We start from the raw sequence: 22,330 nt of genomic DNA, 5'->3' as shown, positions 1-22,330 counted from the left end.
TAGGCCTCAATGGTGGTCGGTCAGCTACAGAGGATGATGGCCGATGATGGCGAAGATGGTGGCACTTCATCGAAATCTAAAAACTTTTGAAGCTTTCGATTAGTGTTCATCTATTTCTTAGAGAAAGAAAAAAAAAGAATTAAAGGTAAAAAAAGAAAGCAAAAGAGAAAAATGAAACAATGAGTTGATTTTAGCCTTTTATATGCGACCCCAAACAATGTCGTTTTGGAACGAATTTTTGGAAGGACCCACGTGTTGCTCCATTTGCAAAAACTAACTCGATCAGCATTCGACCCACTTAGTCCACACCTTCCAAGCCAAGCCTAGCCATGAACAAAGTCAAGTCATGAGCTAGTCCTTCCTACAACCAAGTCGTTTTAAGCCATTAAGTTGAGCTATTTTGGGTATATTTATTTTCCTAATTTGTTTTGTATTTTGTTTTTATTTTATTAGTTTGATTTTAGATTTTTTAATAAAATTTTGAAGAAAAAAAAATAATTTTAGGGGTTTAAATTTTAAAACTAATTTTGAATAAATAAGAAAAAGAAGTTTTACCAACATATTGGAGAGCTTGTGGTTTTATTTTTAGAAAAATAATGTTTTACCAACATATTGGAAAACCTTATGATTTTTAATAAAAATTAAATTTTGAAAAAAGGAAAAAATAGCTTTCATAAAATCCTACCAACATATTGGAAGATAATTTTTGACAAAAAATTTTACCAACATATTGAAGGATATTTCTAGATTTTGAATCTTTGATGATAGAGTGACAAATAGTATTACAAATCGCAATTTCTATGTAAATTCTTAGCTAAGAAATTCTTTCTAAATTTTACCAACGTATTGGAGAATTTAGAAAAGATTTTCAATACCAAAATTCCTAAAAATCCCATTTATCACATATAAAAGTTTTTTATGAAAATTAAATAAATTCGATGACAAAGCCTCTATAAAGTGTGACAAATAATCTCCTTGAATAATTTTGAGGTAAGGGAATGTCCTAAAATTATTACCAACATATTGGAGTAATTTTAAGACAATTTCTAATAACTAATTATTTGATAAGATTTTTAAGGCTTTGGATAACATGAGATCAAACTGATATCATTCTTTGCATGGGTATTATAAGGGTGATATAACATTTTTAACACATAACTATACTTTCGAAACTAGTTCTGATTTCGTAAACTGGAATCTACCTTTTAAAGATACCTAAGTTAAGCTTGAGACTTCTCATTAAAATGAAAAAGATTTAGTTAAGTGACCAATCGCACCTAAACAAAAAAAATTGGTAGTGACTTCTTAAGACAAGTCTAGTTATAGGTCTATAGATCTATACGTTATGACATATACGTTCGCTCATTCATATTTGGTTCATTTACATCCCTAATTATATTATTTTTTTATTGGTTTGGAAAACTAGAAATTAAATGGTGAGTAATAGGAAATTCAAATGCAAAAGTTTGCTAATTACTAAGGCATTTCGAGAAGTGGTAGTAGGATAGTTTCCTTGGATGAAGATTTTTAAGGAGAATGCCATTGTCAAGCTTGTTGATGTGAATGATTATATTGTTTACTTTTGTTTTTTGTTTTTCATTTTTTTTTTGTTATTGATTTTATCACAATTGGTAGTCTCAGTTTGTGAGATGAATAGGTGAAAAGGAAAGAAATTTTGAAATATTGCTTTCTTGCATGTTTAAATGTTCAAATTGAAAATTTTTATCATGTCTTGGTTTTTGGATTGACTGGATTAATGTGCTATCATCCATGATTTTTCTAGGAAATGTGCTTGGAATTTTTTAGTTTGGTTTGAATGATTGTAAATATTTTGAGTTGATTGGTTGCTTTCCATTTCACTATTTCAATTTCGTTAACATATTAATTTCATTTTTAAACTTGATTGTAAATATTCGTATCAATATACTAACTATTAAACTTAAGTCTTCTAGCAATTTAACAGTTCTTTTTTATCATAGAATCATTTTCCATTCAATTAATATGCCAATTGAATGCTATTTGTTCATGCATGAAAGTCATGTGGCGAGTTAACATGTGTTGTTGTGCAATTATCTTAATGCCACATTATCGATTTTGCTTCATTTTAGTTTTTAATGGCTTATGATATGCTAATTCCTTTGAAGATGTTCGAGGTTTGTATGAAAGTTTTCTAAAACTTTTTTGGTTTGGTTGTTGTGAAAATATGAAACTATGGGTTTTTGTTATTTCTTTAGCTTTTTGTGTATGATTCATATGAAAAAAAAAATGAGATTTATTGGAAACAAAATTATGGATTTTTCTTGATTCTTTAGTCTTTTTTCTTGATGAATGGTGAAATTAATATTTGATTTTGAAATTAAGATTGTAGCAAATTTTAGTTTTTAAGATATTTCTATGAAAACTTTTTGGAATATTATTTCGTGATTGATAGTGAGTTGATAGAAGTGATTGAAGTAGATTTTGTTTTTTCCCTAAAATTTGCAAGCATTAATTGTGGATTTGACAATTTTAGGTTAAGAATGATGGTTTCATTTCTAAGCTCAGTGGTATAGAATGGTAGTGAAGGGGATTTTCTCATGCATTCCACTGCACTTTGTTTTAAGGAGTTTTATAATGCATAAGGTTTTTATTTCCCATAAAGAATCAAGTTCAAGTGTAATGATATTGGGTTGGTAATTTTTTTTTTTGTATTATTCAAAATGCTAATTTATACTGATTTTTAACATGTTAATTAAGTCTGTTTCTTTTTTGGATGATAATGTTGAAGTTTATGTCAAAACTCAAAAGGTGACAAGTCTTGAGTATTGCAATCAGTTGTTTTCTACCTATTTAATGAATAAATAGATATTGTAAAGCATAAGTGAAACATCAAAACTCTTAATTTTTGGTTGTCAAAAGTAAAATTTTGTCTGTGTCCCTTCTCACCCCCATTTCATTTAATTAAGAGTATTCAGTAACGCATCTCAACGTTTAGTTTTGGAGGAACCAACTAATGATATATGATATACTTTTTTTTCAAAAAAAAAAATCATACTTATTAATGTAAAAAATATATTAATAAAAATATGATGAGTTCATAAAATTATAAAACAAAAATATTATTGTGACAATATTATATTTATAATAATAATAATAATAATAATAATAATAATAATAATAATAATAATAAGATTTACAATTAATAGTAGAATTACTAATTACACAATTTATTAATGAATTATGGGAATTTTTTATTTTTTGGCAATTTAAAATTGAAATAAAAAAGAGATATGAATAAATCAATTATTAAACATATTATCAGAACAAAAAAAATTATATATACTCTTAAAAAAATGATGATAAAATTTTGAGATTAAAAGTTGTGGTATTTTTTTTTATCCTTTTGTAAAATAGTTCCAATATAAATTTTTTTTGTTGAAAAAAATACAACAACTTGAGATATAAATATAAAATAAAAATAAAAGTGAAAAATGATATGGAGGAAAATTTGAAGTAAGCTAAAAGAAGGTTAGAGATCAATTCTTAAAAATTGCAATATCCCTTTCCCTAAATCTCTTAGGTTTGGTCTTTCTTACACAAAAAAAAAAAAAAAAGATAAAAAGAAAAGGAAAAACACATTTGATACTTATAAAAAATTTAGAATCTTATCGAAAAAATTAAAACTTTAATTTGACTTATATTAAGTTTATATGGTTGTGATTTAAAATTTATGGCAAATCTCTTAATTTTAAGACTTTACAAGTAATGATATTTAAATACAATAAACATATAAATATCAATGTGATTTAAATACCTCTTAAATTGTAATGCACAGATTAAGTAATAAAATTATTTAAAAAATTTATAATTTTAATTTAAGAATTAATTTAAATGTATTTAATATAAGTATATATAGGAGTAAAAGGTTTTTAAAAATGTTAGAGGGCTAAGCCCCTTTCGGCTCTTATTATCCACCTTTTCTAATATTATGTTTGGATACATATTAATAAAAGAAAGAAAAATTTTTTAAAGGAAAGAAAATGGTACATGTACCCATTGTTTGGATAGTTAAAATTAATAATAATAAAAAAATTTAACAACCATTACTTGGATAAATAGTAAAAAAAAAAAGAAATAATTCATTATAATAATTTTTTTCAATTATAACATTTTTTTAATAAAGTAACATATAATATACAAATATATCTTTATATTATCTAACTTGTATAAACAAATCTTTCGAAATAAAATTAAACTTGTTTAATACGGTAAGATATATTAGCTAGTTATTGATTTACTCTTAATTTTGTGTTTAATTTAACCTTTTGATTTATTCTAACAATAAATTGGCTTGTTTTGTTGTTAAGAACTAAAAAATTATAAAATATTTATAAAATGTGATATTATATAAAATACTCATAAAAAGAAATTATCTTTGTAGAAGGTATTAGTTATATAATCAAATCTAATGTTATAAAAAATATAAATTGAGGTATTAAAAAAATAAAGATTACAAGAGAAACCAAAGGTTATTTGATTTTTACTTATTTTCTTTCTTTTAAATTAAACGTTTATTTAAATAAATTTTTTTTCTATTTCCATTACTTTTTTTATTTTCCTTTTCTTTCTTTCCCCTCTCCTCAATCCAAACATAGTGTGAGAGTATTAATACATTGTTAAGTAAGTTGATTTAATTTTTGCGAATAAACTTCTTCTTGAAGAATAAGTGAAATGATATTTTTTATTTATAATTTTAAATAAGCTAGGAAAAAGGATTGTACACATATATGCACATGTACAAAAAACATGAGATATAATGATTTTTTTTTATTTTTTTATTTTCATAGCTGGGAGATCAAGATGAAAAGCTTGCCTAACATATCAAACTTTATGCAATATCAATCATTGCAACTTCAAAACAAGCCATTCTCAATGATCTCATAACAGTAAATTATTTATCTTCTTTTACTTTGTCTCATTGGTTTAAGTATTTTTTTTTATATTTTAATTATTTATTTGTAAATTTATAGATTTATATGTTAAAATTTTGAAGGAAGTTTTTTATGAGAATTGAGCATGGATGGAAGACCATGCTAATATAATGTAGCTACAGGTAGGGAGTTTTTTTTTTTTTCTTCCTTTTCGTTATTTTTCTCTATTGGTTAGTATTTTTATCTTTTTAGCATGAAATTGGAATTTTATGATGCATGAATCGAAGAAAAAGAAATATTAGTTTTTAATCTTTCACCAAATTATAATTTTTTTTTTGTATGCATAACTTTTAATCTCTTTTATTCGGTACGTAAACACAAACATAATACATTTAGATATTTTTAATTTTATCTTTATAATACATCCTAGGAAAATTGTAAGATTCCGTATCTCGTACACGCACACAAAAAAATTTTGCATTAAGACAAAGATTGATATCTAATTAATTTTAATCTTATTTTTAATTTTATCATTATAACAATTAATCTTACTATCCCCACTATAAACCAATTTTATACAGCTTGAGAACCAAATAAGCAGAAGTGGGTAAAAATGGGCCGAAGGCTCAACAAACCTTTCTTATACGTACGGCCCAATATTCGCTGCAAAAGGCAAAGGGTTATGCGCTTGTACTGTTTATCAAGGGCAAAACCTCAACCTGCAGAAAATACGGTTTTTTGGGAGCATTTGAAGAAGGCAATGGCTTCTCTGTTCAGGGTATATTATTCACTTTCCCAGCTTCTTTCAAAAGGTATTTATTAGTGATAATTTTTTTCTGATTATTTAAATTTGGGTGTTGGTTGGGGTTAAATCATAGGACCCAGCTAAGCTTTCAGCGTACCGGGACAGAAGATTTAATGGTACGCAAGAGGATTTCGAGCAAGCACTCCTTACTTCCACAACCGTCTATATCGGAAACATGTCTTTTTACACAACTGAAGAACAAGTTTACGAGCTTTTCTCACGAGCCGGTGAAATTAAGAAAATAATCATGGGCCTCGACAAGAACTCTAAAACACCTTGCGGCTTTTGCTTTGTCTTGTAACTCTCTGTTCATTTTTTCCCCCTAGAACATGTTAATCTTTGTCTTTATTTTAAAGCTATTAATTTGCTGTTGGATTTTTTTTTCTTCATCATCAGGTATTATTCTAGGGAAGATACAGAGGATGCCGTTAAATACATTAGTGGGACAATTCTTGACGACCGTCCGATTCGTGTAGATTTTGATTGGGGTTTTGTTGAAGGAAGGCAATGGGGCCGTGGTCGAAGTGGTGGCCAAGTGAGTTCTTTTATTGTGCCTACAATTTTACAAATGTTTGACCAAATGCACATTTTAAAGAGAAGGTCTTCGAATTGGATGTATAGTTTTGGACTTGTATATTATGGAATTAAGATATGTAAAATGAGATGGAGAGTGTTGCCAAATTTATATTTCTAGTATATGAATTGATTTAGTTTTATATTTTTGCAGGTGCGAGATGAATATCGAACTGATTATGATCCTGATATCCTTTCGGCTTTTATTGTTGAATTTTGATGCTCATAATTTCTTATATTGTTCAGACACACAAAAGATGCATATTTATGAATAATGAAGTCTAATATTGATTCATAATTTTGGATAATCACTTGTTTCCAAATCTAAAGAGTCGAGGTCTCTTCAGCATGTCTTTTTGTCTATATATATGGTCTTCTCCCTTAACATGCTTTACGCAGAGGTGGCTACGGAAAATTAGTTCAGAGAGAGTTGGAAGCGCAAAGACAGCTTGTAGATTATGGTGCTGGGTCACTGGGCTCATTCCCACCCGTTGTGCCTGCACATTGTGAGTTTCTAATGACTGTTAGAAATGGATCTCTAGCTTGTCAGTTAGAATTATTCCTTTTTTCTTTTGCCTTAAGGTTGCCTATTGCTCATTTTAAATGTTTGTGGGAGAGAAACGGGCATTCACTGGTTAGTTTGGAGAAATGCTGCAAGTTTATTTATTTTACTAGCAATGTTTGAAAATGAGTTTAGATGGCAGAATCTAATATGATTTGTCAAATCTACTATTCGTACTCCTGTTGGTACAATAGTACATCCTTAGACTACATGCTATATATCAAAGAGCCAAGAAAAAGAGAAGCAAATAGTTTTAACCGGAAACTGTAAAATGATAATCAGCAGAAAGGAAGGTTCAAGGTCTATTTGAAATGCCTGCCCTCTCCTTTGAGGTGTGTTGTAAATTAGGAACATATTTGGCAAAACTGTACTTATGATCATATTCTTGATAGATTGTAGATTGTGTGCTTTTGGCAGTTAGGTATATTTATTTCTTTTGTTTCTCAGTTTACCAGAAAAATTCATTACCGATATCACTTGATCCCTGTGTGATTGATCCTGTGTACTGAAGTCAATCTCCTGGATACCATTTAACTTATTAGTTGCTTATAGGCTTTTCTGTCCATTAATGTGCATCTCATGTTGTTTTGGGTGTTAATATGCTCAGAAAGGAGATAAACATACTGACATCTTGTAAGTGCAGATGGTAGGCATGGTGGTGGCCATGGCCATGGAGGTTCTCATCGTCATGGGAGAGGTATATACCTTTGAATAGTATGTCTAATTATTCTTGTTATATATATGTTTGTTTGAGCCATTCCTATATTTGACTAATTGTCCATAAAGTAGATTACCATCGGAAGCGACATCGAGATGATGACCGCTATGCACGCGAGTCCTCAAAGAGAACTTCAGATCATGAACCCAGGAGAGATTCAGACCATGATTCTAGACCGGTAATGCTTAATAGCACTATGAAGAGTTTATTGTTTGATCAATAAATTTTGAATTATTGGTATCCCCTACTTGCACTTGTTCCTTTGTTTTAGTTGTCAGGAGTAGGGGTGTAATTAAGTCGAGTCGAGCCAAAACACTAAAAGTCTTGAGCTCAACTTGAAGGTCATTGCTTGAAGTTCAAGTTGAGTTCGATCAAGATCTATTTTTCTAACTCGAGCTCGATTCGAGATGGAAACTGAGCTACTCAAGCTCACTTGAATAAGCTCGTAACCTAGTAAAATTTACAAGTTCAATTACTATATTTGACCTCAAACTCGATTATTGAATATTCAAGCTCAAGCTCAAATTGAGAGAAAATTAATTTTTTCTTATATATACCGAGGATAAAGTTATTCATAGATAATTAAAAATGATCTATATATAATATTAATATATAGTAAAAAATTTTAAAATAAAAAATCTTGAATAAGCTCATGAGCTACTTGACCCGAGCATTAAGATACTAGGCTCGAACCGTTCAATAATTCAAGCTACTCAAACTTGAGCTTGCCTTAGCATTGCTGGAGTCAAGTTTGAGTGATTTACGAGCCAAGCTTGAGTAATTCACTGAGTATATTAGCTTATTAACACTGCTAGTCAGGAGATAGTTTGGGATGGAAATAGATAAGCTTTAGGAAAAATGCAATATGGGAAAGGGAGAAAATTAAAAGGAAAAAAGATTAAAAAATGCAAGGATGCTAATTGCATTTTCAAATCTCCATTTCCTTTTCACTTTGTATGACAAATTGTATAATCAATACTTTTTGTTGCATGCTTTAAACCTCTATTTTGACCCAACAGGAGAAGAATCCACGTTTCCGGGAGAGTGGTGATTCTGATGATGAGGATGAAGATGATCGGAAACAATGACCTTAATGGATTTATATATATATATATATAGTGTAATATCTGGAATAACATTTGGTATTTTTATGTATTTTGTAAGAGGTGCTGGACAATATTTAGGACAAAATGGAGTTTTCACGCTACTATTGATGAGCAGCAAATCCTGCCTGCTGCTGTCTCATATCTTGGTTTTAGGCTTTTGTTGTATGTTTAAAGGTGAAACTATTGATGTCCTTTTTTACTTTTCTTTGCCATCTATTGTTCTTTCTAGTGTGATGGCCTTGATTCTAGCGGTTCACTCCGGATGAATTTTCTTTGTAGCATTTTGATAATACAAGAACTTCCATGGTACGGATGTACTCGGGTTGAATCGAGAAATTTCAAATCGATTCAAAATTTTATTTGAATTCGATTGATTTTTAATTTTTAAGTTTGAATTTGATTTTAAATAAAAATTAAATTATTTGAACTTTTTCAAATAAACTTGTTTTTTTGAAAAAAAAATAAATTTGAATCTCATATTTAATTTTAACTTAAATTATTTGTATTTGAGTTTAAATAAATATATTATATAAATATATAAAAAGCTAAAGCCGTTGACAAAAATGATAATTGTCTTATGTGGATATTTATTTTTTTAACATGTTGGATATTCTACGTTAGAGCTATGTGTTTATTAATTAACACATTTAATTTAATTTAATACATTTTTTAAAAATAATTTATTTTAATTAAATGAATTACATATATTTGTTTTGAATATCTAATATCCTTGCTTTCTGTGAGTGAATTATGATTAATTTGATCATTAATACAAAAAATTAAAATTAAAGAAGAAAGCACATTAACGGTGAATATTTTTTTATTTCTTCTAGTTGATATTTACGAGCTTATTAACAAATTAGTTTTCAATAAACATTAGCTTTCAATATAAAATTTCAAATCTTAAGTTATGGGTATGGACTTTTCGGAACAAAAACATAAACAAGTCGAGATTTTTTCAAAAAAAAAAAAAAAAAAATCTCATTATAATTGGTTTGCATAACTTATGCCTAAATTTTTTTATATAAATTATGCCTAAATGAATATGCAATTAGAACTTATATAAAGCTTCTTTATTGATTATGTTCTACCCATAAAAATTTTCTACTATAAATAGGGCATCTTGATATGTTAAACTGCATGAGAGGCTATTTTTCAATTGCATTGGCTTTGCATCTAGGTAAAGCTCCACCCACCTAATTCACTTAGTATTTGTTTAATAATTTATATTTCAAATTAGGAGTGCTTTGATTAGTTTTAATTTTTTACCTTTATCATGTAATGAAAATGAAAACTTAATTTGATTGTTTACAATATTTTTACAGTTTGAATTAAAATAATTATCTTTATCACTTCGTATCTCTTTTTTTTTTTATAATTTTTTATCTCTATTTGTTCGGTCATGGTTGATGCAAAAATTCTCAAATATTTCATGAAATTTCGCCTCCAACTTGAAGATTTAAGTGTAACCACAAAAAATACAATATTTTTCAAACTTGATTAATTTATCTTATAAGTCAAATGCAAGTGGCTTGTTTATCTTCTTTGCTAAAATTGAAAAATATTACACTTTTTTTTTATGCAATTTCGTTATAGTACACTTTTTGCTAACTTTCTCCTTTTGACCCAAGTAATTGTAATATTCTTGATATACACTATTGTTTTTGGTTAAGGGAACTTTGTTAATTCCAGGTTTTCTACAATATATGTAGTTAGCATATACAATTGATAAATGATACCTATTTGCTATCTAACATTTGATTTTTTTTTTTTTTTTTTGATTTGATAAATGTGCAGGTTTTAGGGCATTTTCCATTTTCTATTGGTGCGAAATCTGTTTTTTTCTTTTTTTTTTTATAGGCTATAAATACTTAACGATGATAGAGTAATTCTTTCTAATTATATAGCAGATTTGTTGTTGTTTTATAGCATGACTTGCTTTATTTTGTATATTTGAAATTTTTTTTTTTAATTTTTTTCCTTCTGTATTGAGATAAAGAAATGTTGATATTAATTGACATTTTTACTATAGTTTACATGTTCTTTTGCATTTTTATTTCCATTCTCCCTTTTTTTTTTTTTTTTAGTTTTGTTGTTAAACATTTAGTTATTTACTAAACCACAAATCAATATTTTTTTTAATTAAAATATCTTATATTTATATAAGATATATAAAAATAAAAATTTTGGGTAAAAAAAAACTATCCTATTGGATAGTCTAGCTTTTTTAACACAGGAAAACCTTGATAATTATCATATACCTATTACTTAATGTTTTTTATTTAATTTGATTTGATCTTGATGAAACTAATTTTATTGATAAATCTTTTTCTTAATTATTTTTAATTCTTAATTAATTTGATTCTGATTAAATTAATTATATTTACTTTTTTAAGAAAATATAATCAAAGCGTAATTAACGGTACTATATTTCTAGGTTTTCATGTAAAAAAATGATTTTTGATTAATTGATACAGCCATATTTGATTCAAATAAAATAAAATGTATTTTTCAATTAACTAATTGTTGCAACCCTAAATATAGAAAACCAAAATATTTGCTTATTTTTTTCCACGATCATGTTTTGGAAATATTTTATATCCTTTTTTTTTTTTGGTCTTAAGCTAGCAAAATCTCACTATATGTACGTTAATTTAGTGAGAATTGAATAAAAAAAAATATTTTTTTATGATCATGCGTGAATAATTTTTATTCTCAATTCTTTTTAATAAAATAATTTTATTCTCAACTCATTTTAATATACGTAAATATAATTGTGAATTGAATTACTTTATTTTACAAGCTTCATATTTCATTGTTGTGTATGGGTTTTGCAATTCATTTTTACATTAATCTACATTGTTCTTTCATATTAATAATATTTTTGGATTTTTTGTTATAATTCTTTTTCAATGCACGAGGAAAAGGCTCAAACCCTTGAAGAGATTCAAATTTCATGAATATTATATATGCTTTATTTTTTTTTTCTTTTTGCAATGAAAAATTAAAAGAATTTATTTCAAAGCATGGGTAGTTGAAAAAGTAATGACAAAGCTCAATATAGAGGTAAGCTTATAAAATACATTTTCAATGAAAAGAATGGGTATGGAAAATTAATATCATATATTTCAATCATTTTCTTAGTAGCATATTGATGTGTTTTTTTTCATTAATCTCCTTACATGTATTTTATTTAGCCTTAAATTGAAAAAAAAATAAAAAAAAAATCAAGAAAAAGAAGAAGAAGAAAAAAATTAAGAAAGAGTAATGAAATGCAATTTTATTTGGTATAGAATTGCAAAATGCAATTTTAACAAAAAAAATCTGCATAAAATTAATTGTTTTTTGGTTTGTGCTTTGTATTGTATCTGTTTAATAATTATATTATAAGCGTTCTTTTTTTCATTTTCGTTGATAGAAAGCTGTAAATGTTTCTACATCGAGTATATATTTCGATAATTGGAAATTTGAAATAATATTTTAATATATTATCTTATTATGATGTTTCTTGATATATTTGTGTAGAAATTAGATCTTTATTAATTTAAATCATTAATAATATATAACAATTATTTCACAATATTTATTTTCTTTGAAAATATATGTATTCTATTTTCATATATTAAAGATGCAAAAAGAAAATTCAAGTTTATCTCACAAATTTATAAATTTATAATACAAAAACCAAGTTCTGCATATTAAATGATTTTAAATAATATAATATGTAATAAAATTATAATTAATTTACTTATCTTGTGTTATGCATAGACTTAAAACTAGTATATATAATAATAATTTTTTAATTAACACAATAAAAATATATAATAAAAAGTAAAAATTTAATTAAGATTGTAAGTCACTCAAGTGAGTATTAAAAATTTTAAATTATGTTTGTTCAATCAATAAAATTGCTTGAATTTGATTTGATAATAATCAAATCAAATCGAATTTAAATTTTATTTAAGTTTTATTTGAGTTAAATTTAAATAATTTATGAGCATTGATAAGAAGAAAGGAAACAATTTGCAAATGTTTATTCTTTACATCCGTTTAACTAACTTTGGGCCCGTCAAGAAAGCAACTCTCGCATCAAAATAGAATTTATGTTGACCAAAAAAACGAGTACCTTATGATGGTGGAGACAATGATTGGATACAAATAGCCAAAACGGAGAAGAGAATTGAGAAAAGCAAAAGCCAACTGCAATTGAAGGAATCTAAGTATCCATTTTTCATAACTAGATTATGATAAACATTCCAATTACAAAAATATCAACAACTTTTTGTGTGACAAAACTGTTAAGATAGAGTAAGAAAAAACAAAAGATCCTGCTTCATCTCGCTACAGCCAACATTCAGCTGAGGATTCAAAGCAAACGTCATAGAACTTGGGGATTTGCAGTCTACTGCCATTGAACTACAGATAACAGCAGATGTGTAGGGATGATTGATGTGCAAAGCATAGTTCCTGGAGATAAGTTAATGTTCAACTCACTCAACCTATTTGATGATTCTTCTTCTACGAATTGACTTAGTCACGATGCTTCCAGGAGCACTATGAGCTTTTCTTCTTTGTTCTTTCCTTCTTTCTGCTTCAATCATTGTGCGTCTGAGGTTGGCGGCCTTGTAAATTGGTTTTGGTAAGTGCCTGTGCCTGCATAATCATAACCAATTCAGGAGCATTAAGAACCTAATACGAAGATCATTTGTTCTCATTAAATATAGCTTGAAAATTTCTCCTGCTCTTAAGTTCATTTATCATCTTACAAAGAAAACAAAATATAATATAATGTCAAAAGACTAGAAAGAAAAGAACAAGGCTTGATAAATAAATTTCCTAGTGCATAGTTTTGAATGCCCACCCCAAGGGAACTCCTCAAGAAAGGGAGGGCAATATGGGCATGTTTTGAAATTGTCATGGGTTAAGAAATGAGAATTCTTCAATTTCAATTTTACCTCACAATACGCTTGACTTCAGGAAGGTGCTTGTAGCGATTCTTAAGAGCTTCAAGATATTCCTGCTTCTTTTTTTCCCTTGGAAGTACCTGCATAAGAAATAAGAAGAATAGTTATGAATTTTAGGTGAGATGCAACAAGAGAAATTTCTTTTCAGGTACACATCTTGGATGAAATGCAACAATGAATATGTAAAGAAATCTCTCTTAAAATCATCTGGAGTTTGGAATGCAACCATTAGAATCCGAAGAAAATTATGAAATAAATAAATACTGTAGTTTGTGTTTGAAGCCTAAACAGGCCACATACTTTCTGTTATAAATGTTGATTCTCAGTTGGTAAGACAGTTTCAACAAATTTCTCAGTTAGCTTGCATTAAGAAATATGATTTAAATGTAGAAATTCCAATGAGTGATGTCAAATCAAGAGATTCTTACTACTCCTAATTGTTCTGATGCTTTAGCTTTCCAGAGCCTTAGGTTGGTGTTATCACTACATGAAATGACATAACTGGCATCACAGCTATACTTCACACAAAATACCCTAAAAGGAGAGGAAAAACAATCAGAAATAAAGAAAACAGACTCAATAAACTGAAAGATCCTTATTATCTAAATGATTGGAAACTGAACCTTTGCATTCTCTTTGTATGGTAGATTTCTTGACTGTGACCACCATTATACTGAAAAATTCTAACCTGTATATAGAAGAAACCAACAACATCCTTGGTGAATAGAAACAATCCTCATAAAATTGAAAGAAAAAAGAAAGAAAGACAGCTCACTGTTCTATCATAAGATCCAGTTACAAATTCTCGACCAGTTGGTGAGAAATCAAAATCCATTCTGGAAGGAAAAGGTGAGAAATTAATATTTTCATGAAAATAGATTACTTAACCAGAATAAGCCTAAAAACAGGTCATACACTATAGAAACATGGTTTTTGAGCACACACTTTGCCTCGTCCAGTTTTCTAGCATCATAGCTGTAGCAGTTGCAATCCTCATTTGCCTGCATTTAAAAGAGTTCTTCATGAAAGAGATTTCTTGAACAAATGTTTTGTTCCTTTTTTCTTTCATTTCCTTTCTCTTACTTTTCTTCTCTGTATTATTTATTTATTTATTTTGGGTGGGTGGGGGAGTAATGCTGCAAAATTTATCAATTACTGAGAAGAATTGGCATCAATCTTAAACATCCTAGAAGCTCATATAAGAAAATGTCAACATATGTTTCATGGAAAGACTCTTCAACTTGTTTCCCCTTACCGCAGTGAAGTTCATAGGCTCCATTGGATTCCAAGCAATAGAATTGGTTTTTGTCTGTAAAAAAGAAGATACAAGTCAGATTGCCTGTGAAAAAGTGCTGATTTTAATATTGATGGAAAGCTATCAGTATATGCAATAAAAATTGTTATTGACCAAAAAATGCATACATATTGTTGGAAAGCTATCCTTAAATGCAAAGTTTAAAGTAACAACCACTAAAAGCTATATTTGCTAAGCTCTATTGCATTCCAATTTATTAAGTCTAAATGTAACAAGTTCTGCAGCTTTTCTAAGGACAATAACCTACCATTTATAATGGATAAAAAGAAGCAAAAAAATTTAGATTTGCAATAAAAATGATATGATTTTTATCATTTCAAGCAAAAAATAAGGATTCCATGTTTTCAAACTCAAATGTGTCCAGAATTACCCTCATGATAACTTTCCTTGCAGGGGATGACATCCGCAATCATATAATGTTATGCTCCGGTCATTAAAAACAAAAATGGATGTAAATAATCATATACTCTTTGTATGACATGCTAAAACATTGTAAATGAGTAAATGCATTTTCAGGAGGGCAACCGAGTTCCCCAAAATAAAATAAAGGTAGGGAAGATAAATCAAATTACCAAAGACAGACTACATAATGCATAATGCACATCAATCTACATAGCTAATTGCTTTATGTAAACAAATTGGCAACCACATTGAATAATTTTCTTTTAATTTACAGATTATATTAACAACCAAGCTTCAAACTTTAAGGTTCAGAAGTTTAACTTCATGCAAAATATGAACTAAAAGTAGCATTAAATTGAAAACTGCTAGCTAGAAGCCTATTTCAAGAGTTAATGACATACTACTATCACCCATAAAAATCCCTTAAATTACATAATAGCATAAATCAAATTCAAGATCAATTATAAAAGATCGTGTTTCTTCAAATAAGAATTGACCATAAACAAAAAATCAACATATTTTCAACTACCTAACCATCTATTGTGACTGGAAAGCATAGATTAATAGCATATGACACTATTCCTAGCTGCTATGTCTTGGAAACAAGATCACAAAATAGCATAGAAAGAGTCATGAGAACCTTATGGTAGCCAAATATATCATTGGAAGGATACACCGCTTTGGTCACTCTACAAAACAAGCTAGTTGACATTATGGATCTCACTACACTCTACCTCTTCCTAATTTTATCTTCAATATATGATTCAAGGGATGAAAGCAGAACATTATCATTCTGTTTCAGTCGTCTATTTTAACTTAGGATGAAGCATACGATGATTAGAAAATTTGAGAGGTTTGAACTCAACGTTATATCACAAACCAATTGCGTTAACCACATAATACTCGATCTAGGTGCAGGCTTCTATGTATACTTAGCTGATGTTGCCAAAATATTTGGTTCTCCAGGATTAAATCAAACAGATATTGTGGTCTCTGTTCCCCAATCAAAAGTGTTCACTGGCTGAGACTTAATTACAGAAAGCCACATTCTCATAAAATAAATAAATAAATAAATCAGCATACTGCTGAAGGGTAAAAAAAAATGTAAAAAAATAAGACAAGTTGGGATCAAAACCTATTGTGATTCCATATATCTACTTGAGCACCAGGTGATCACCATCCTGCTGGTGATCAACAGCCCTGAAAAAGAGTAAAGATTATAGTTCACACCTAAGAAAGAGGAGAAGAACCCACGAACTACTGCCCATAAGGTGAAAAGGCTAAAAGAACAAAGATACTTTCTAGCAAGTCATGATCCTTACCAAAATGCATTCTTCCAAACATAAACTGCCAGTGGTTGAAAAATACCAGTTTTAGTTAGTTTAGAATGATAGCACTGGAATTCTTGGTCAAGGAAGATAGAAAGTAAAAAGGTGGGAAGATAGAAAGTAAAAAGAGGAAGTGCTAGGGTTTAGGGTAGGAATTGGAGAGAAAAAAAATTAAACTATAAAGTATTCTTTGCAGAAATACAAGAATATATAAAGAGACATACCTTGGCTGAATTATCAGAAAGGTTATCCAGATCTGCAAGAGTAGCATCAGGAACATTCCAGAGCCTAACACTAAAAAATGTACAGATTAAAGGAGTGAGAAAATTTAGGTGATAATTTGAGATAGTACAACTATTTAAGTTGCAGCTTAATCGGCATTCACTCCCTGCTGGAAATAAACTTTAACTATTAAAATTTATGTCTTACGTGCAATCACTTCCACATGATACAAGAATGCTTCCATCTGTCGATACTGTCAAACCTTGTACAGCACCTTGGTGACCAGGAAATTGGCAAACTATTTGCCTTTGAATCAAAATTTCAAAAATATGTAAATCACAGTGCATTTTAAATAACAAAGTAACAGTATGAAACCACCACAAAAGCATTAATGGAGAAGAATAAATGAGTTACTAAACTGATCTTGAAACCACTATTGCTACCATCATTGTAGTACTATGAGGAAATTGAAAAAAAGAAAGTAATTGTTAATAGCATTGTTTCAAAGCTCTAATTTATTTAATCATTTGATGAAAGATTGGGAGGGGGAGTTCAAATATTAAGATCCTAACTAACCAAAGCTGCAATCAAAGAGGTGTAGAAATACTTGGAAGCTAAATCCCAAAAACGAATATCTGAAAAAGGATGGGAGATAAAAAATCAGAAGTTTTAGTTGCAGTTACTTACTCATATGAAGGCATTGGTATTTGGTACTAAAGAGATAAAAATGAAAAAAAAATAAAAATAGTATGTTAAAATGTTTACCTCCATCATCAGAACCAGAAAAAATTGCTTTCAAGTAATTTCGGTTTTTGGCCATACACTTGATGGAATCGCTATGCCCATCCATAGCTCCAATAAAAGGGTCTTGCAAATATCTAAACAAAGTGATCAAATAATAGTGAGCGATTTTCAAATAAAACCAAACTAACTCAATCCCAAAGTTCGATATTTAACCTTGTCCAGTTTGGCGACGTTAAGAGCGCGGACATACTCAACGGCTTTCTCTTGGGTTCGAAGGCTGGGGTTGAAATTACGAAACACCCTCTGGAGGTCTTGGCTTCGTTCCTGTGTGAATTCATCAGTGGAACATGATATTACTTTCACCTTCATTCTCTTTATCTCTCTTGTTCCTGTTTGGGCTTAGGGTTTATAATTAATTCAATAAAAATGAATGTTCAGAGAAGCAGAGTATTAGTACTTAGTACGCGGTTTCTTTCTTTCAGAGAATCAGAAACAAAACCCCTAAATTTGATGTTTATGGAGAGTTAAACCCTAGAAGTAGAGACAAGAAAAGCAGCGGGAAGATGATTTTCCTTCAACTGGATAATTTTTTGTAATATACAGCCCAATATCAGGCCCAATCCATCTTCTTCCTTTTTTTTTTTTTACTGACATTAAAATCTAAACTCTAATTGTTACAATTAAAAGTCCATGCTGGTAGCTAATTTTGTCTCTTTTTTTGAAAGAAAAGAATCTTTGTAAGCAAATTAATATATAGAAACGACTACTTCACAAAGAAATTTTTAAATAGCATTCAACCTAAAAATGGAGTTAAAATATATTTTAGTATGCAACTAAAAAGAGAATGCTTATTATTAGATATTTGATTCTAACGTTTGGTTAAGAATAATCTGATTTTGCAAAAATTGGTAGATTTTTAATAGTACCCAAAGTTTCAGAATCAAAAACCTATATCTTCTTATGATATTTTAGGATTCCGAAGTAGAAAGTAGCGTTATTTTCAAATTTGATCTGACTAAAAAATTGTGAAATAACCATTACCATTTTGAAAAGCGTGTTTAGATGAATACAAGTCAGTTGTAGATTTCTGCAGCTAAAAAATTTGGTTTATATATGACGTTTGGCATAAAAATGTCTTCAATAATCTATTACAAAAAATTAAATAGAGTTATTCAAGGTATTTCTAGCTAAAAACGTCTTGAATAATTCAATAAAAAAAGGTACGAGATTATTGAAGATATTTTTTGTCAGAAACACCTCGAATAACCTCCATTAAATTTTTTATAAGGGATTATTTAAGGTATTTTTTATCAAACCCTAATAGTAGAGACAAGAAAAGCAACGGCAAGATGATTTTCCTTTGACTGGACAATTTTTTGTCATATATAGCCTAATATCAAGCCTAATCCATCTTTTTTTTTTATTATTGACATTAGAATTTAAACTCTAATTATTAGAATTAAGAGTTTATGTTGTTAGCTAATTTTATCTTTTCCTTGAAAGAAAAAAAAAAAAAACCTTTGTAAGCAAATTAATAAATAGAAATGACTATTTCACAAAGAAAATTTTTAAATAGTATCCAACCTAAAAATGGAGTTAAAATATATTTTAGTATGCAACTAAAAAAAGAATGCTTGGCTTGTTTATAATTTTTGTAAATATCTAATTTTGTCCTAGAGGCATTTGGTTCAAAAAAATCCATACATTTTTTTTTCGAAATTTTACTGTTGGGTATTTGATGTAGAAAAATTTTGTTTAAATGTCTCAATTAAGTTGATATTATTTGTTTAGGCTTCATTTGTATTTGTCGGGTTTGATTAGAGTCCAATTCAAATAAGTTTAAGTTATTTGGGCTATAACACTTTGAAGTACTATATTTAGACTTAAAGGGTTTAAGTCTAAAATTCATTTTTTTCATTTTTTAAATTTAAAAGAAATTATTAAATTCAAAAAATTCAAAAAAAAAGTAAATTAAAAAAAAACCAAAATTAAGACGGTAGCAGTCTGCCAGCCACCTTGCCAATCCTTCATCCCTATAACATGCTACCCTTTTTTTTGTTTCTTACAACTCACCTTTGTTGTTTTAATCCTATACCAACCACCACTATTTTCTCATGATCCTAAAACTCCCATTATCTTATTTTCTAACATCCTAATCCTTTTCAAGATCCCAAACTGCTCTATAAAGCTAAAAACAAACTCCACCACTCAACCAACAAGCCACCCTTTTACCCATATCCATCAACACCCGAAAGCTTCCATAATCGACACTAGCATACCCAAACTCCAAAAACTTCACAATGATGTGGAAGAATTTTGATTTCTTATGCTTATCTCGAAACCGTTTGAATGTTTTGATTAGGTTGATATTATTTGTTCAGGCTTCATTTGTATCTATTGGGTTTGATTAGAGTCCAATTCAAATAGGTTTAAGTTGTTTGGGCTATAATGCTTAGAAGTACTACGTTTAGACTTGGAGGGTTTAAGTTCAAATTTCATTTTTTTTATTTTTTAAATTTAAAAGAAATTATTAAATTCAAAAAATTCAAAAAATAAGTAAATTAAAAAAAAAAAACAAAATTAGGATGGTATCAACCTACCAGCCACCTTGCCAATCCCTCATCCCTATAATATGCTACCTGTTTTTTGTTTCCTGCAACTCACCTTTGTTCTTTTAATCCTATACCAACCACCCATCTTTTTTCTCATGATCTTAAAACTCCCATTAGCTTATTTTCTGGCATCCTAATCCTTTTTAAGATCCCAAATTGCTCTATAAAGCTAAGAACAAACTCCACCACTCAACCAACAAGCCACCCCCTCACCCATATCCATCAACACCCGAAAGCCTTCACAGTCGACACTAACATACCCAAACTCCAAAAACTTCACAATGATGTGGAATAATTTTGATTTCTTATGCTTATCTCGAAACTATTTGAATGTCTCGATTAAGTTGATATTATTTGTTCAGGTTTCATTTGTATTTGTTGGGTTTGATTAGAGTCAAATTCAAATAGTTTAAGTTGTTTGGGCTATAACGCTTAGAAGTACTATATTTAGACTTGAAGGGTTTAAGTCCAAAATTCATTTTTTTCATTTTTTAAATTTAAAAAATTATTTAATTAAAAATTTTTCAAAAAAATAAGTAAATTAAAAAAAAATGAAAAACCAAAACTGGGATGGTATTAGCTTGCTAGCCACCTTACCAATCCATTATCCCCATAATATACTACCCTTATTTTGTTTCCTACAACTCACCTTTGTTCTTTTAATCCTATACCAACCATCACTCTTTTTTCTCATGATCCTAAAATTCTCATTAGCTTATTGTCCGGCATCCTAATCCTTTTCAAGATCCCAAATTGTTCTATAAAGCTAAAAACAAACTCCACCACTCAACTAACAAGCCACCCATTCACCCATATCCATCAACACCCGAAAGCCCTCACAGTTGACACTAGCATACCCAAAATCCAAAAACAATCCAATAGTATAAAAAAAAAAAACACAAAAAAAGAGACAAGAAAAAAGGGTTTGAAAGAAAGGTGATATTTTTTTTTCAAGCAAAAAAGGTAGACTTAGCTTTTAAGTTCTTGTTTACTTTATCTTGTAAGTATAACCTTAAATCCAAATAACCATATGTAAATATTAGAATATCAAATTTGATCATATTACGTACCTATTTGGGCAATTATAGAATATAAGCAAAAGTAACATCAATTATTAAAGAAACTATGTCTTTCACTTTGCTCTTCTCTTACTAGCAGCTTTCAATGGATAGATACCATTAATTAGAAGTGAAGAGGGTAAGTTAACCAAATATTATTGAAACCCTAGAAACCTTTCTATCAAAGGTTTAACGGGTCAAAGGCCCGTACAATCGCTAAACTATACTAACCCTATAAGATGTGCAAAGCTTATATATAAGTGATCACAATTATTTGTTTAGGCTTTTATACTTGTCTCATATTAGGACTAAATTTAAAAAACAAGACTCTAGGTTAATTAATTTTACTTTGATATGGCCACAGTTTTAAAAATAATTTAACCCTTGAGACAACATCTTAATGATCTTATCTGATAAAGCCTTTTAATATTGAATTATGATAGTCCTTATGCCCCTTATTGACATAAGACCAATCTATGATTATAAATTCCAGTGACTCTATCAACACTGGATCTCAGTGTAGTTGTGTAGTAAGAAAATAACACTTAAATGTTATATCAATGAGTTATTTTTATTGTCAGTTCTCTTATCGATTATCCTAAACTTGTTGAGAAATTTTTATGGCATTCAAATATGGTTGTACATCTCCTTTTTATCCTAAAAGTTACTTACTGATATTATTTTTGAGATATACTTAAATGATATCAAAGTCTTACAAATACCAAATCTTAAGATTTTATAATATGACTTGTCAATAATGATGTGCACATGTAATAATAAACATATATACAAATAACAACTATGATATATATATATATATATAACAATTGTGTCCACTTAACTTGATGGTATCACATAGACTTATTCATCTTAACCATATCTTATAAGTAATTAGCAATTACATGTGATACATTTAACAAAGTAAAGAAACCCAAAACAATAATGATTTCAAAAGTAAATTTAGAATGCATAATTGCCATAATCAACCCAATACCTTAACAAGTTTTATTT

At 28.6% G+C, this 22,330-nt stretch overlaps 2 protein-coding genes across 9 annotated transcripts; one reads left to right on the top strand and one right to left on the bottom strand.

Annotated features, from left to right (window-relative positions):
• Positions 1-5,552: 5,552 nt before the first annotated feature.
• LOC111308458 (nuclear cap-binding protein subunit 2-like) lies at positions 5,553-8,886 on the top strand. Its single transcript, XM_022906782.2, has 8 exons — positions 5,553-5,688; positions 5,789-6,012; positions 6,112-6,250; positions 6,443-6,476; positions 6,684-6,794; positions 7,494-7,547; positions 7,640-7,746; positions 8,588-8,886. Exons 1-8 carry the CDS (start codon positions 5,593-5,595, stop codon positions 8,654-8,656), a joined length of 834 nt encoding a protein of 277 aa, XP_022762517.2. The 5' UTR covers positions 5,553-5,592; the 3' UTR covers positions 8,657-8,886.
• A 3,994-nt stretch (positions 8,887-12,880) lies between these two features.
• On the bottom strand, positions 12,881-18,210 carry LOC111309292 (uncharacterized). 8 transcript variants are annotated; one of them, XM_089750432.1, is made up of 10 exons: positions 17,863-18,210; positions 17,671-17,783; positions 17,482-17,540; positions 14,894-14,947; positions 14,554-14,639; positions 14,414-14,474; positions 14,262-14,326; positions 14,067-14,172; positions 13,630-13,718; positions 12,881-13,327 (listed from the first exon to the last, which is right to left on the bottom strand). In XM_089750432.1, exons 1-10 carry the CDS (start codon positions 17,985-17,987, stop codon positions 13,174-13,176), a joined length of 912 nt encoding a protein of 303 aa, XP_089606558.1. In that variant the 5' UTR covers positions 17,988-18,210; the 3' UTR covers positions 12,881-13,173. The 8 variants fall into 8 exon arrangements, with proteins under 8 accessions (XP_089606558.1, XP_089606561.1, XP_089606562.1 ...); XM_089750435.1 differs by having other exon boundaries at positions 14,584-14,639; positions 17,863-18,209; XM_089750436.1 differs by lacking the exons at positions 17,482-17,540; positions 17,671-17,783; positions 17,863-18,210 and adding exons at positions 16,908-16,977; positions 17,113-17,474.
• Positions 18,211-22,330: the final 4,120 nt, after the last annotated feature.

Source organism: Durio zibethinus, chromosome 2, assembly GCF_047325235.1.
Source record: "Durio zibethinus cultivar Kanyao isolate XHJ-2024 chromosome 2, ASM4732523v1, whole genome shotgun sequence".
NCBI lineage: Eukaryota > Viridiplantae > Streptophyta > Magnoliopsida > Malvales > Malvaceae > Durio > Durio zibethinus.
Note: the sequence above shows the minus strand (reverse complement) of the source record. Positions and strands in the feature narration are given on the sequence as shown.

What these genes read in the sequence shown, in the direction of transcription:
- LOC111308458 (XM_022906782.2), top strand. Translation starts at nt 5,593, where the DNA reads ATGCGCTTGTACTGTTTATCAAGGGCAAAACCTCAACCTGCAGAAAAT. An exon ending in ACCCGTTGTGCCTGCACATT is followed by an intron (nt 6,795 to 7,493) that starts GTGAGTTTCTAA and finishes TTGTAAGTGCAG; the next exon opens with ATGGTAGGCATGGTGGTGGC. An exon ending in CAGACCATGATTCTAGACCG is followed by an intron (nt 7,747 to 8,587) that starts GTAATGCTTAAT and finishes TTGACCCAACAG; the next exon opens with GAGAAGAATCCACGTTTCCG.
- LOC111309292 (XM_089750432.1), bottom strand. Translation starts at nt 17,987, where the DNA reads ATGAATTCACACAGGAACGAAGCCAAGACCTCCAGAGGGTGTTTCGTA. An exon ending in ACGTCGCCAAACTGGACAAG is followed by an intron (nt 17,784 to 17,862) that starts GTTAAATATCGA and finishes CACTTTGTTTAG; the next exon opens with ATATTTGCAAGACCCTTTTA. An exon ending in CATACAAAGAGAATGCAAAG is followed by an intron (nt 14,173 to 14,261) that starts GTTCAGTTTCCA and finishes CTCTCCTTTTAG; the next exon opens with GGTATTTTGTGTGAAGTATA.